Source organism: Orcinus orca, chromosome 13 (genome assembly GCF_937001465.1).
Source record: "Orcinus orca chromosome 13, mOrcOrc1.1, whole genome shotgun sequence".
NCBI lineage: Eukaryota > Metazoa > Chordata > Mammalia > Artiodactyla > Delphinidae > Orcinus > Orcinus orca.
In genome coordinates, this window is record NC_064571.1 from 56,392,102 (window position 1) to 56,406,868 (window position 14,767).

The 14,767-nt window shown below is 37.4% G+C and overlaps 1 protein-coding gene across 3 annotated transcripts in view; it reads right to left on the reverse strand.

Moving 5' to 3' along the window:
- PLEKHH2 (pleckstrin homology, MyTH4 and FERM domain containing H2) overlaps positions 1 to 14,767 on the reverse strand; it is a 131,600-nt gene that overhangs the window by 46,511 nt on the left and 70,322 nt on the right. For all 3 annotated transcript variants that reach the window (XM_049695984.1, XM_004265010.3, XM_033419173.2), the window contains 7 exons: positions 12,448 to 12,523; positions 11,024 to 11,118; positions 10,266 to 10,410; positions 7,914 to 8,050; positions 7,705 to 7,815; positions 7,458 to 7,544; positions 5,707 to 5,865 (listed from right to left, as the gene is read on the reverse strand). In XM_049695984.1, coding sequence (XP_049551941.1) covers positions 5,707 to 5,865; positions 7,458 to 7,544; positions 7,705 to 7,815; positions 7,914 to 8,050; positions 10,266 to 10,410; positions 11,024 to 11,118; positions 12,448 to 12,523 — 810 coding nt within the window. The remainder of the gene's footprint in view (positions 1 to 5,706; positions 5,866 to 7,457; positions 7,545 to 7,704; positions 7,816 to 7,913; positions 8,051 to 10,265; positions 10,411 to 11,023; positions 11,119 to 12,447; positions 12,524 to 14,767) is intronic.

Consider the following 14,767-nt stretch of genomic DNA (forward strand, 5'->3'; position numbering starts at 1 on the left):
CTGATTATGTTAAGATTTCTTCCAATTCTGACTTATTCTGAAAAAATCATAATGAAACAAATAACACTAGAAGAATCCTCACAAAGATTTAAAGACAATCTCAAACCTCAAGGCTTTGGTGAACTAAGTAGTTGAAGGAGTAAATTTTTTTACCTTGCATCCATGACAAAGTTACTTATATCAGTTCTCTCTGAAACTTTGATGACAAATAGTATATCATATTCTGATTGGCCTTTGTCATCACACAAAACATAAGCTCCCATGGTCTTCTCCCCTCTCCTATATTTGCACGCCTGTAGCCTTCTCCACCACAAATCCTGCCACCTGTCTTGCTGACTTCAGCATCTAGGTAAAACTCTTGTGATAATAATAGCTAGCACTTTTGGCATGTTTATGATGTGCCGGGCACTGTTCTAAAGCACTTGACATGCTTAAATAATTTATTTAATCTTCCCAGCACCTGTGAGGTTGGCACTATTATTATTCCCACTTTACAGAAAAGGACACTAAGGCACAGAGCCTCTAAGTAATCTATTCAAGGTCACACAAGTGGCAACTGTCAGAGGCAGGACATGCACCCATGCAGTCTGGCCCCTGAACTCTTGCCCTAGCCTCTTTGCTGTACTGCCTCCCTACAATCTTAACGCACAGTTCCTTGCTCTCTTCATTTCTAAAAACCTTTGCTATCCTTCCATTTTTGCCATTCATCCGCTTGGCCACACCCTGGTCCTTTTTCCTTCATTGGGAACTGCTCCACTTCTGAAATTTACATTCTACTCTCTGATCCCAACCTCCCCCCAGCTCCCACCCTCCTACTCACACCACTCCTATTCTTTGACCTCATTCAAAACTTTTAAGTCCTCCAACCCTTCCATTTTATTCCAGTTTATCAGTTCCCTCCTGGCTTCTCTTCCTTCTCCACCAACCTTGAGTTTGATATTTGATCACAAAACAACTCTTGCTCTAAAACCTGTGATTATGTTGCATTCCCATGCTTCTAACAAATCCACACAATAAAATTTTACCTCCATTTGTTTTTAAGTAATCCAGTGGAGCGTGTAGGAAGAGAAAGAAGGTTACGGGAGGTTTTAAGAAATGACATTAGCCATAGTTAATAATTGTTGAAACTGGGTAATGAATATATGAAGGTCCTTTCTATTATTCCTTCTACTTTCACATGTGTTTGAAAGTGCCCATAATAAAAGAATGATTTAAAAATCATCATCTTGATATGCATAAAGCAAGTAAAATGTTCATTGTGGGATTTAGGTGGTGGGAATATGAGTGTTCACTGTAAAATACTCTTCCAACTTTTCTGCATACTTGAAAATTCACATAATAAAATGTTAGAAAAAAATGACTATCCTCACATCACTACAATGTAAAGTCTCTGCTCTTATTTCTGAGCATCTTAGAGAAGAATAACCAATATGAACTCAAATCACTGAAGTCAGGTGGGCCCTCGGTAAACCAATCCTTCTATCTGTCCTTGGGTATATCTTACTTCCCTTATTCTCAATCCTTTCCTTCACTCTCATGGAACTGTCCACTGGAGTAATCTTCATCAAAGAAAGCCGAGGACATCAGACATGATTTCACTCACTGCTCCACAAACTTGTATTTTCATCCTTCCTCACCTTTCTGCAAGTCCAGCCCCTCCACAGTGCCCTCCCGCCATGCCCGATCACCCATTTCTTCTGGACTTTGTTCTTAACCTCCCACTTCTCTCTCCCAGCTTCCTCCCTTCAATTTGGAAACTCAAGGTATGCCTTTCCCATCTGAAAAAGTGCCTCTCCTGACACCATGTTCCCTCCCAGCTTGATTCTTTCTCATGTGCCGGAAAGTATGGACAGTCCTCCACACTCAATACTGCACTTACCCATCACCCGGTTACTGTTCAACATACCACAAGGCACTTTCTGCCCTAGCACCTGACCGCATCTGACACTACAGATAACTCCCTCCCTGTCAACCACTCCACCCCTGGCCTCCAGGACTTACTCTCCAGGGTCTCTTCATACATCACCTTTATGTGCCCTCAAATTTTGGGAACCCGAGTGTCCCATCAACAGTCCCCTGCTCTTCCCACCCTACACAGTTTCCTGGGTGATTTCTCTCACTGTCGTGGATTCAACTATCATATCCATGATGATAATTCCCCATATCGTTCTCTCCAACCTAGCCCTCTCCTCTTTTTTTTTTTTTTTTTTTTTTTGCTGTACACGGGCCTCTCACCGCTGTGGCCTCTCCCGCTGCAGAGCAACAGGCTCCGGATGCGCAGGCTCAGTGGCCATGGCTCACGGGCACAGCTGCTCCGTGGCACGTGGGATCCTCCCAGACCGGGGCACGAACCCGCATCCCCTGCATCGGCAGGCGGACTCTCAACCACTGCGCCACCAGGGAAGCCCTAGCCCTCTCCTCTGTTGGAGACTGGTGTTGCCACTGCCTGCTGGACTTCTTAACTCAGGCGTCTTCACAAGCTCTAAACGTTGACAGTTCCCCAAATAACCTTTTAGTCATCCTAACCTGCTCCTGTTTTCTGAGCTCTCTATTATCTGGCATGGTCTTTCACCCAGCCATCCTTAACTCTCCCACTTCCTAGTCGCTGAATTCAGTCTAACGGAAGATTTTACCTCCTAACATTATTCAGATTCACCCTCTGGTCTCTTTCCCCATGACCAGTTCAGAGTCCCATCCTCTTGAGGAAAACCACTTCCACTTACTGTTCTTAGAACCTCCAGTTTGCTTCCCACAAATTCATCTTCCTCTCAGCAGAGTAATCTGTTAACAGCATGAATATAGCCATGTTCCTGTTACAAACCCTGAAGGGTTCCACAACACCTTCAGGATGAAGAACAAAGTCCTTAACAAGACAAAAAAGCCCTCCATGATCAGGACCCTCCAACTTTTTCTCCAAAGGACTTGCTCTTCACATAGGTGGCACTGCTTTGAGATACTGTGTCTTTTGTTCGTGCTGTTTTCTAGCCCAGGATACCTTTCCTTGTCCGTTTCCAAAATTAATTCATACTCCTCCTTGGAGACTTGGCACAGGCAAATCTTCTCTGAGAAGTTGTTCCTGATCCCACAGTCTAAATTAGGTTTCTCTGTGACCTTATGATGCATGTCAACAATAGTATTTTATATATATCATTATAAATATGTGGACGTCCTTTTCTTTCCCAATAGATATGAGGCTCTCTGAGGGATGGGGCAGTGGCCTATTCATCTTAATACCCTGCAGCTCATTGCCTGACATGTGGTAACTGCTCAATACATATTTTAAAAATAAATGAATTTTTATATAGGAAATGTTCTTCCAAAGCATTAAAGGTTGCAAGAGTGACTGTCCAGAATCAAATTAGTCAAGTTCTTAATATCTACCTACATATTTCTGTACTTAATAATAACAGTGTGACAACTTGGAAAAGCCTCCTCCCCTCCAAAGTATTCAAATGCTGCTCTGCCATATCTGGGATTGTAGCCTGAACGTGAGCTCAGAACAAGTCACTCAGAATGAGTTTTTCTCTTATAAGGCTTTGCAGGTGAAAATATGGGGGTGGACAAGCCTTCACAAATGGTAGGAAGGAAACCTAATAAGCATCCTGTCTATAAATTCTAATGGTTTAGTCATCTGATAATCACATCAACTTATACTCATTTAAAATGCAATTGTGAAATGGGAAGCAGGGAACAGCACAAATGTAACAGGAGTGGAAACTGACAAGCCATGCCAACAATTAAAAATAAGCAAAAAAACAAAAAACACTAATTGTGAAAGAAGTAACAAACCCTTAGCCATGAGATCATATTAAAGCTTAAGGGTTTCATAAACATAGCCCTTGAAACAGGAGGACACCTAGTTACTATGAATTAGAATAAGAATGTGATTTAAAGTGGCACTGTGTTCGTTGGAAAACATATATCAGCACAATACCAAGGAGTTCTCAAGCCCATCAGTAACTGAAAAAACATTTTCATGGTAATGTAATGTTTTGGAAAAAAACATAGTGCATCTCTTTGTTGAATGTATTGGTAATTTTTTTCTCCAATTTTTTTCTCCAGTCTTTGTAAATATTACTGAAGAGCACCCACCTACATTCCCACATTAATAATAAGTATAAATTACATGGTGGCATAGCTCATCTACAGCTAAATTTTTCACCTCTTACATAAATAAAGCACATGAGTGATGAGTGATGACGTAGAGGTTATTTTTGTGGGTAATATTTTGCATGTAAATATCTTATTGTATTGTTCTAAAAGTGACCAATTGAACTCTTAAAAATGTATAAATAATATTTATCTTAGCGTAAATCAATACTTCCTCATTCTAAAAATGTTAGAAAGCAGAACTAAGCAAAAATGAAGTAAAAACCACCCAGAGATATCTAATATACCTTAGTATATTTCTTAGTCAGACATTTTTCTACAAACATGTTTACCAAAAATGGCATAACAACCATTTTTATGTATTTATGGTAATACACTATTTTATCACCTAACAATACATCATAACCTATTTCTAAAACATTAAACATTCTTTTACATTTAAAATGACTGCATAGTAAAGCATTACCTGATTACATAAATATTTATTTAAAACTATGCTCTACTCTACATCTAAGTTGATCCCAGTTTTTCTTTATTATAAACCATGATGTGCAAGTAACCTTTCTGCAGTAATGGAAATGTTCTGTATCTTGAGAGAGTGACAGTAAATATCTGTCAAAACTCATCAAATTCTGCACTTAAGATCTGCATTTCAATGTATGTTAATTATATCTCATTTGTTTTAAATAGGAAAGGAAAAACCATGCTGTGATGGACATCCTCATACTTAAATCTTATGCAAATTAAGATAATTTCCTAAGCATAAATTTCTTGGACTGAGATTGCTGGATCAAAGGGTACGTATATATGTTCATAAAACATTTAATATTCATTCATTCATTTGTTCACTCAAAAATATTTATTGAGTAAACACTTTAGTCAAGATATTGCCAAATTGCCTTCTAAAGTAATAAACTCACTAGCAAATTTCTTAACTTGTGTCGATACTGCATTTCATACTTTTAAAAGAGGTCCTCCCTTGATCAGATTTTTTAAAAATATCCATTATTTCTTGCTTTTTAAGAAAATTATTATTGATAGTAGAACGTTTCCCCATATGTTTATTGATCATTTGTATTTGTTCTCTCTACTATCTCTACTTTTCTCTCATTGTGTCCTTTGTTCCTTCCCCTCACTGGTATTTATCCTTTACTTACTGATTAGAAAAAGCTTGTTTTTCATGTTCAAATACCTTTCCAAAGCTTCTCATCGGTCTTTTAAAAATTCTGCTTAGAGAAATTCTGATGGTAAGAACATTTACTTTTTTTTTTTTTGGTTGTGCCACACAACTTGTGGGATCTTAGTTCCCCGACCAGGGATTGAACCTGGGCCCTCGGCAGAGGTTCCGAAAAGCAGAGTCCTAACCACTGGAATGCCAGGGAACTCCCAAGAACATTTACATTTTTTATGTAGAGTAGTCAAATTTACCATTTTTCATCTTCATGGTTTTTGTCTTTGGTATCATACCTAAAACACTCTTCCCCATCCCAAGATAACATAAATACTCAATATTTATATTCTCTGATGCCCACTTTTTTATGATCGGGGGCTAATTCCATCGCTGCCTGGGATACCGCTATGTATAAGAGTTCCCACCTTGGTGAGCAATCCCTTCACTGTTGGTTTGCCCTCAGGTTGGAGGAAAAGGGGGTTGGCAGCTTGTACCCGAAGAACGTTCTGTAACACTTTAATCCATTCCTCCAATATATTGGGAGAATCTGCAGTCAGATAGTATGTGTGTTTTTCAGTGGTCAACTAGAATGGGATAAGAAAGAGATAGGAAACTCTGAAGATTTTAAGATATTAGCACTTCCTTGTCCATTCTTCAAACATCACTACCTAACATGGAAACAAACATGCTGAACCTTGAATCCTAGGCTCTAAATAAATGATTCCATAAATCACGTAGCATATTTTAACCACTTTGTGAGAATGACAATTAACTTTTTCTGAAATAATTTTTTTCACTTCTGTTTACTTTAAAACTCTTCATAGTATTAAGCTTTGGGGTCATGATTTTTTATCTTGTTTACTCATTACATTTTCCTTTTCTCCCTTAAATGTGCTACAGGTTCCTGGTTGTTGAAATGAGGAGCAGAATGATTTCAGACTGTAATAAAATAACACACTTTAAGCAAATAAAGGGAAGTTATTTGTTATGGAAATGAAGAAATGAATTATAAATAAAATAAGAAAACCTATACAGCAGAAGAGGAATTCTTAAACATGTAATCAGATATTATGAATTCACAATTTCTCAAGTTCAAATTAGCCATATTTTAAAAATTCCAAATATTTCAGAAGCCTACAAATGATTCTTATCTGCCATGCTCCAAGACAAAGTTTTCCCTGATTCTCCTTTCTGCATTTTTGGGCAGTCCTCAGGTATTATCTACTGGAAACACTGATAATGTACCTTTCTAATAAAATATTGTATTCTACCCTCCAAAGGAGCAAGATAAGAAAATTATGATTATTGAAGGCATTTCAGAAATAAAGCATCTGAATTTTAAATCACACATACCAAACTGTCTCGATAGCTTGTTTTTTGTTTGTTTGTTTTTGTTGTTTTTGTTTTTTCGTGGTACGCGGGCCTCTCACTGTTGTGGCCTCTCCCGTTGCGGAGCCCAGGCTCTGGACGCGCAGGCTCAGCAGCCATGGCTCACGGGCGCAGCCGCTCCGCGGTATGTGGGATCTTCCCAGACCGGGGCACGAACCCGTGTCCCCTGCATCGGCAGGCGGACTCTCAACCACTGCGCCACCAGGGAAGCCCGATAGCTTGTTTTTTTTGTTTGCTTGTTTTAACTTAACAAAGGTTTCTAGCAAGACTGGCATTATGTGTGGGTGAAATGGTCAGCAGCTACCTCTGCCATGTGACTCAGTGGGAGCCAGGACAGCCCCTCTGCTCACCAATATCCTTCCCACTTTGGTGTTACAGCCTCTGAAGTTCATACAACTGCCATTTTCCGGTTCTCTATTTAATTGCAAACATTTCTGAATTTAATAGTACATTAAATTATGAATATCTTGTTGGGAATTCATTTATCAAATAACCCTCCCCTAAAATAGCTTGACAGTTTGAGAACAGAAAATGGCTGGGAGGGTTAGTGTGGGGAAAGAACCGTGTAAAGGATCAAGGGCAAAGAAAGTGTAGAGGAGAGTTACTAACATATACTCAGGTTATATTATAGTTTTAACTAAGAAGTCCTAGGGTTTCACACATTTTTGGGGCATCAAACTGACCCCCAAAGGGAATAAACAAACAATTGAACACCCAATTTCCACTCTATTAGCTTACATAATTGAGAACTGAGTTTTGCATGACACAAAAAAAGAAAAAAAAGTACCTGAACTGTTTGTTTGTTATCTCCTCTTAAAATGCTGCAGGATGCACTAAGTTCAATATGGCCCTGGGGTTTTCTGATTACATCACTCTGTATGAAAGGAAGAAAACCAATGCAAAGTGATTACCTATAATAGTCATAATAAGAAATGCTTTGTCTAATTAATTGCATTACATGGAAGAAAATCAATCAGGAGTCTGATTTATAGTTTGAGGAATTCAGTTCTAAATAACAAGCAATTTCCACTCACCGGAGATTTGTAGTAAAGTAATTCACCACCTTTAAGAACAAACCATCTCCGCTTCCAAGTCTTGACTTTACCACTCATTTTTAATAAGTAGCCAGATTTTTCCAGTGGTTCCTAATTAAAGAGATTTTAAAAAAATATTTAAGTTTCCCTTTGGAGGCTCAAACTAACAGATACATTAATGTTAAAAAAAAAACTGATTCAGTGTTTACATTTTTCCCATTATCACTGGAAGACGAGCAAGTTTTCGGGAGCTTCTGCTCTGGCTGTGAGCACTCTACATCTGTGGAGTAAGCATCTGGGGGAATAGCATAATCACTTTCAGAAGCTACAGAAGAGAGAGACACACCTAGATGAAAAAAGAAATAAATCAAGTCAGTATTTAATAATTGGGTGGTCTAAATGCTGACTGTCAGGTTTCTTAAGAAATACATCTAATCCCAAATCATAAACCTTCCTAGACTAGATGTAGTCCATGAAGTACCTTTAAAGCAGAAAACAGAACTTAAGCTTAAGGACTATCATGCAAATCTCCAAGGAAGTTAAAGGAACATAAATAATATTTCGGTATGATTATAAGCACAGCTATTTTTACATATATAAAATGTATGCAGTAGCCTAACAATATCTTTTATTAAGGATTAAAAATATGTGTATTTACATATTGGCATGTAGGCAAACAAATGTTGAACCTTAATTTATCAAGATTTGTACAATCACACTTTACTGCACTTAATTTTTGTAATCATTTTTTTAACATCTTTATTGGAGTATAATTGCTTTACATGTAATCATTTTTAAAGTAACATCACATTAAAAAAGACACACAAGTCCAATACTACTAGTTTACAGATTTTGAAAATCTTTCATAAAAGAGACGCAATAAGACTTAAAGATATAAAATGACTATTTCATTTGCCAGCAGCTCTAATGTAAAATTCAAGGGAGCATTTTTCACAATAATTCACTTGTCATTTTAGAAAACAACTTGCAAGTTGCAAGCCACATTTGGAGAGTCACTACAATTGGAGATTTTGAAAATATTAAATAAAATCAAGGACTTAAGTCATTATTCATTACAGTATGTGGCAATTTTTTAAGTGTTTATTAACATTTAAGGGAAACATTAGGACAATGTCACTATATTATTCCTCTTATTTATTTGACTAAGACAAGTAATGGCTGTGATAATAGTAATATCTTTATTTTTCAAAGAGTAACAGAAATTTAGATCTACAAAGGACCTCAGAGATCATCCTGGTTCATGCCCTCATTCTCTAAGGAGACTAAGGTCCACAGATTAAAGGATTTGTCCAAAGTCAAACAGCTAGGCAGAGGCAATGTTGGAGTGCAAATCTCAGGCTCCTAGCCCCAGGGTGCTAGGGACAGAGCAGAGAACAAAACGAAGAAATTTCTGCCCTCATGGAACACAGATTCTAGTCGGGGGAGACAGACAAAAAACAGGGAGTAAATGCCATGGAAAAATAAAATGTAGAGTGGACTAAAGGGAATAAAAAGAGCTAGCAGTTAGAGAAGGGCAAAGGACTACATTTGAATGGTGTGCTCTGGGTAGATCTCCTTGAGAAGGCAGTGTCTCAACTGGAGGAGGCAAAGGAACATCTGGGGCAAGAATACCAGGTAGAGCAAACGATCAGTGCAAGGTCCTGAACTAAAGGAATGAATGGCATGTGCCGGGAACAGCTAAAGGGTCTGGATGGCCAGAGCTGAGTAAGAGAGAAGAAAGGAGGAACTGAGGTCCAAGACATCAAAGAATCACATAACATGTTATAGTCTTTATAAGAGGTCCTTGCAGTGTTTTGAGCAAAAGTGTGATATAACCTGATTCTGGCTGTCAAGGGGGCACGGTCATATAGCAAAGGGACTGATGGAAGCCCAAAATATTAAACCTATGAGAGCTGAACAGCTCCTGTTGAAGCCGAGGGGTTTGGGAGTACCTAGGGGTTCCATGGAACACAGTTTGAAAACCAACATACTGTGCTGCATTAAAGGCTTTTGTAAAATACAGATGCCATTTAATGTGACTGGCTCTCTCTGTAACCTGTATGCCAAAAATTTCTTCAAAATCTACAAAAATCATAGACATGCCCAAAGTAAGTTTTTGTTGGTTTCCATCTTAATATCAGATTAACCACCACATTTTTAGGTATATTCTTCTGCCATTTAGCAGTGCAACAAATTTAGCTGAAATAAGTCCATCCTATAAATTATCCAAAATCACACAGTAACTGTAAAAGAAGAACCTAATTTAAGCCAAGTATCTCACTTTATTCCTATAACGAAGTGATCTCTCTTTTACAGATAAGGTAAAAAACAAAAAACAAAACAAAACAAAAAAAACCACTATCTTGTCTGGAATCACAAAGAGAATTTAAAAGAGAATTAGGACTAAAATATAAGCACCTTAGTCCTAGGTGAATACTCTTTTCACTATGAGTTGAAGGCAGCTCAGATTTTTTTTTTTAAGTCCTATTATAGAGATAAAATTCCCATTAAATATTCTGAATTTTTTGGAGTTGTCTTGTATGCCTGAGACTCTCCCTTACCTCGTTTCATTGCTCTGGGACTGCCTGGCCCACTCCGACTGCGAGAGTCTGACTCTGAAGTCCGGGAGCTGGATCTGGAACTATCTTCTTCCTCTGACCCAGAGGAGTCATCCAGGAATGGGTTGCTGCTTATCTGGGTCGCCTTCTGAAGAAAAGCAAAACAGCCTCCCTGTGTCCATCCTTAAAGTCACCACTCTCTTTAGGTATAGAATGTTTTACCAGAAGTTATGGAATAAGTTTTTTTAAGGAATACAAGAAAATATTTTGCCATTATCAAAGTCACGTTGTTAAATCCCAAATTCCAATTAGCAAGGCATTTGTCAATTATAAAAGATTCCTAAGAACATAAGCCTGTTAATACCTGATGATACTTTTTTTTCTGATATTTGTTTTAATTAGGTACTTCACACAAAGGAGGGGAACCCTGGCAGTGATACAAAGATCTTTCTATATTAGGAGTTTTCATTACATCATTAATACTATTTCCTTTAAACAATTAACAGCTATGGAGGGGGTGGAGACTCACATGTAGCATAACAAAAATGGAGCATATCAGACCTCTAATACTCCAATAAAAATCTTCTCTAGATCTTTCCATTTCTTCTCTTTTAATAATATGCTAGTGTGAACTTCTAAAACTCCCTTTAAAGGGACAGTCCGTGTAAAATGTCAAGAATGGAATCTGGAGCTTGACTAAACAGTTTCCTTGATTCATCATGAAGAGCCCCACATCTTTAACAGTAACAATAATGAGTTACCCCTTTTAAAGTTGTGTACACTGGGGTTGTCATATTCTTGTATATCAGTGATGTATAAAGTCCTGATGTGGTATAGGAAAGCACTGCAACAGAATCTGAAACAGAAAACAAAATGATTAAGAAAACAAACCTTCTAACTAGTGCTTATGTCTATTTCTTATGAATGTGAATTAGCAAAACTTCCAATTAAAGAGAAACTGGATGAACATACAATATTCATTACACAGTCTACCTGAAGAATTATGGCATTTATGGCAGTTTTAATTATACACTCTCTTACATGGTTCATTATGTCCTCAGGTGTGCTAGTTCCCCAACTAGACTGTAAGCTCTTTGAGAGCAAGGATCTTAGCTTTTATTTCTTTGGCATCTCCATCCAGCTCACAATGGGCAGAAATGAGTACAAACACCTGCTGACTGATTCAGTGAGCAGTACCCTATGAAGATATTCTCTGACTATTCAGAGACGTATTACTGACACGTGTTAAAACATCGTCACTTTTAAACCTTTATCAGGTGAACCTCAGATTGAAAGGTTAGAATATATTTCCTGAGTGGCAAGAACAGAGGATAGCTGAAAAGGAACAGAACAACAATAGTCACCTCTAAGATACAGATCAGAGGTAGGATAGGGAGGGGGCCAGTAGAACAAACCACAGAAAAATTTTTCTTTTTATTCCAGACAGTTCTCTGTTGTTTGGTTTTATTTTTCATAATGAACATGCATTGTTTCTATAATAATATTTTGAAAAAAGAAAGAAAGGAGGAATGTGTTTTAAACTCTGGAAAAAGAAGACATAGAGTTCAATAGTTTTACAATTTTAAACAGCTGAAACTCCACAGTTTCTTAGCTTTAGCCTCTTTCGGGTAAAAACATGAGGTATTTGCTACATAAGAGTTGAACATCTATGTGCCCCTATACTGAGTAACATGAATTTCAATTTTAAAATATAAATCAGCAACCTCAGAAAGCATTTTCTGGAAGTTGGCAAAGTTGTATTTTTTCCAATGACTTTAGACAGTTAGGAAGTTCTTGGCTAATGAAATGGCAATACAAAATCACTTATTTTTTAAAACATTTTTTATTGTAGTAAAAAACACATAAGATAAAATTTACCACCTTAACCATTTTTAAGTGCATAGTTCAGTTAGTGTTAAGTATATTTACATTGTTGTGAATCAGATCTCCAAAGCTTTTTTATCTTGAAAATCTGAAACCCTATAGCCATTAAGCAACTGCTCCCCTTCCCCTACTCCCCCTAACCCCTAGTAACCACAACTCTACTTTCTGTTTCTATCAGTTTGACTATGTCAGATATCTCATATAAGTGGACTCATACAGTATTTGTCCTTTGTGACTGCTTATTTCACTTAGCACAAAGTCCTCAAGGTTCACCTGCATTGCAGCATGCAAAATCACTTACTTTTATTAACATTCTCCATATTGAAGGCCTCAGACATTCGAATGCCTGATTTGGCTACAGCATAAATTCTGCTTTCCTAATGTAAAAGAGAGATTTAAGCTGGATATTTAAAGCAAAGAAACAATTACTTTCAATACACATGTTTTTCATTTGTGCTTCATTTAATTGTCACCAGAGTACAGAATTATTATAAAACTGTCACCAGTGCCAACTAAAATATGCCACTGTGAACAGCACTGCAGAATTTTCTTCCATCCATTAGTCACTCCATTATTTATCTTTGTTCCCAAGTTTTTGCTTGGTATTTTAAATTCTTTTGAACAGACAGGAAAAAAGTAAGAGAAAGCTTATTCACAATCACTGACTATTCATAAATACCACCATTAATATTCCACCATTTCACAACATGGTCAAAAAAAAAAAAAAGGAAAACTCTGAATAGCTGTAACATGAAGCCACAAACCATTTATTATCATTGACTAGACACAAATATTATCTTTAATATTCTACCATTCTAGAATATGGTTAAAGAAAAAGAGAAAGCCAAAACTTGAAGTCAGAAAGCACACACAAAGTAACATTTAGTGCTATCACCTTCATATCTCAATGTACATTTCAATGAAGTAGAAGAAATACCTGAGGTCAAATAATAAGTGAATTTGAGAACTGCAATGGAATTTATAGGATCTTGTTCCAAAAGCAGGTTGTTATTTTGCTTTCTCTTCTTCTCTGAGAGAGATTTCTGAAATGGGTACTGGAAGGCTATTGGCCCTGCCCCCCTGAGAAAAGGGACTCTAGGTTGTCCCTAATGCATAGATCACCATGTCCTGAACTTTGTAACACACCTAACCTGGACAGTTATCTGGATCGGGGCACAGGGGGCAACTAAGGCAGTCCTCTTTGGGACTGCGCTAGACAGGGGCCTGTGTGAGGCAATGGGCAGGAGATCTCTAACCATCTGAGACACTTTAGATTGAAGAGTGGCTGAATGAATCACTCTCACAGCTTCTTTGAGAGTGTGATGGTGAGATACACAGAGAGAGACAAACAACAGAGTGGACAGAACAAAAAGACATATAAAAATAAGGCAGTAAGTGAGGCACTTACAAGCCATGAGAGAGCAAAGGAGAGTAGTTAGCAGTCATGAGAGAAGCAGACAGTCACTGTAGACAGGAGAGGACAAGCTGAGCCATGGGACCAGGGACAGCGGGTATCACCTGTTTTTCTAAGGAGTTGAGCATCAGAGGTGCTCCTGAATCATTACATGCTGTCCTGCTAGAGTGACTACCGTATTTTGGAATGATATTCCAGTTCAATAAGAATGGGCTATGCCTTAAAGTAAACTCTTAAAAATCCTTAAACTCTCATAAATTGAGGTGACTAGAATGTATCTCTTTAACTTGAAACTTGAAAATACCCAACAAGCAGAAATAAAACCTCAAACTTGGCCAGTTTGCTAGAAGGCTTTTGCAAAGCGGTACTACTTTTTCAGGACTGGATAGTTTCAGAAGGCAAGAAGAGAAAAAGGCAAAAAAGTAGTAAAAATGGCTTGCCAAATAAAATGAAAGTGAACGTCTAACCTAAATCTCTGCCAATCTCAACATAATGAAAGAAGCAAAATTTCAACTCCTAACTGCCTAAAGGGTAACATAGTTGGAATTCCAGAGATTCACATGCCAATAATGTCCATTTTTTATGCTATCCAGAGTTTAGTAATAAACTGCAGGCGGTTTCACATGGACTTTGCAATGAAATGTTCTTTTAAAAGTAAATAAGAGCAGATACATCTCAAGGTCTGAATTTATACTAGGAAAACATAGTTGCCTTCATTTGCTTAAAGTTGCATTTGTCACTAAATAAAAAATAATAACAGAACATGACTCCAAAAACCAAAAAATCCCACAACCCAGATGATTCTCTGGAGGCCAAAGGTTAAATTATGTCAATATGTGAAGGAAAACTTCAATCTACAAAACAGATAATTTCACTTTGTTTCAAATATAGGAAGAATTTTTTTTTTAATCTAGAGATTCCTAAGAAGAATCACGCAATTAATGGGTTAATTATTATATTAATGGTCAGTGTTTCAATGGAAGAAATTTCAATCTATTCTAGATATACAGGAAGATGCTTTTGGTTAAAGCAATAGATTTATAAGTTCATGAAGAGTAAAATTAAATTTCTCTTAAAGCCAATCAAGTAAATACTTAAGTTCAGAACTTGATGACCAGTAAGTGTCCTCATCCAGAATTTACCCACAAGTATTATACAGTTAGAGAGAGCCCTTCTTCCCCACCCCAATGTTTCCTTCCATGTGGAG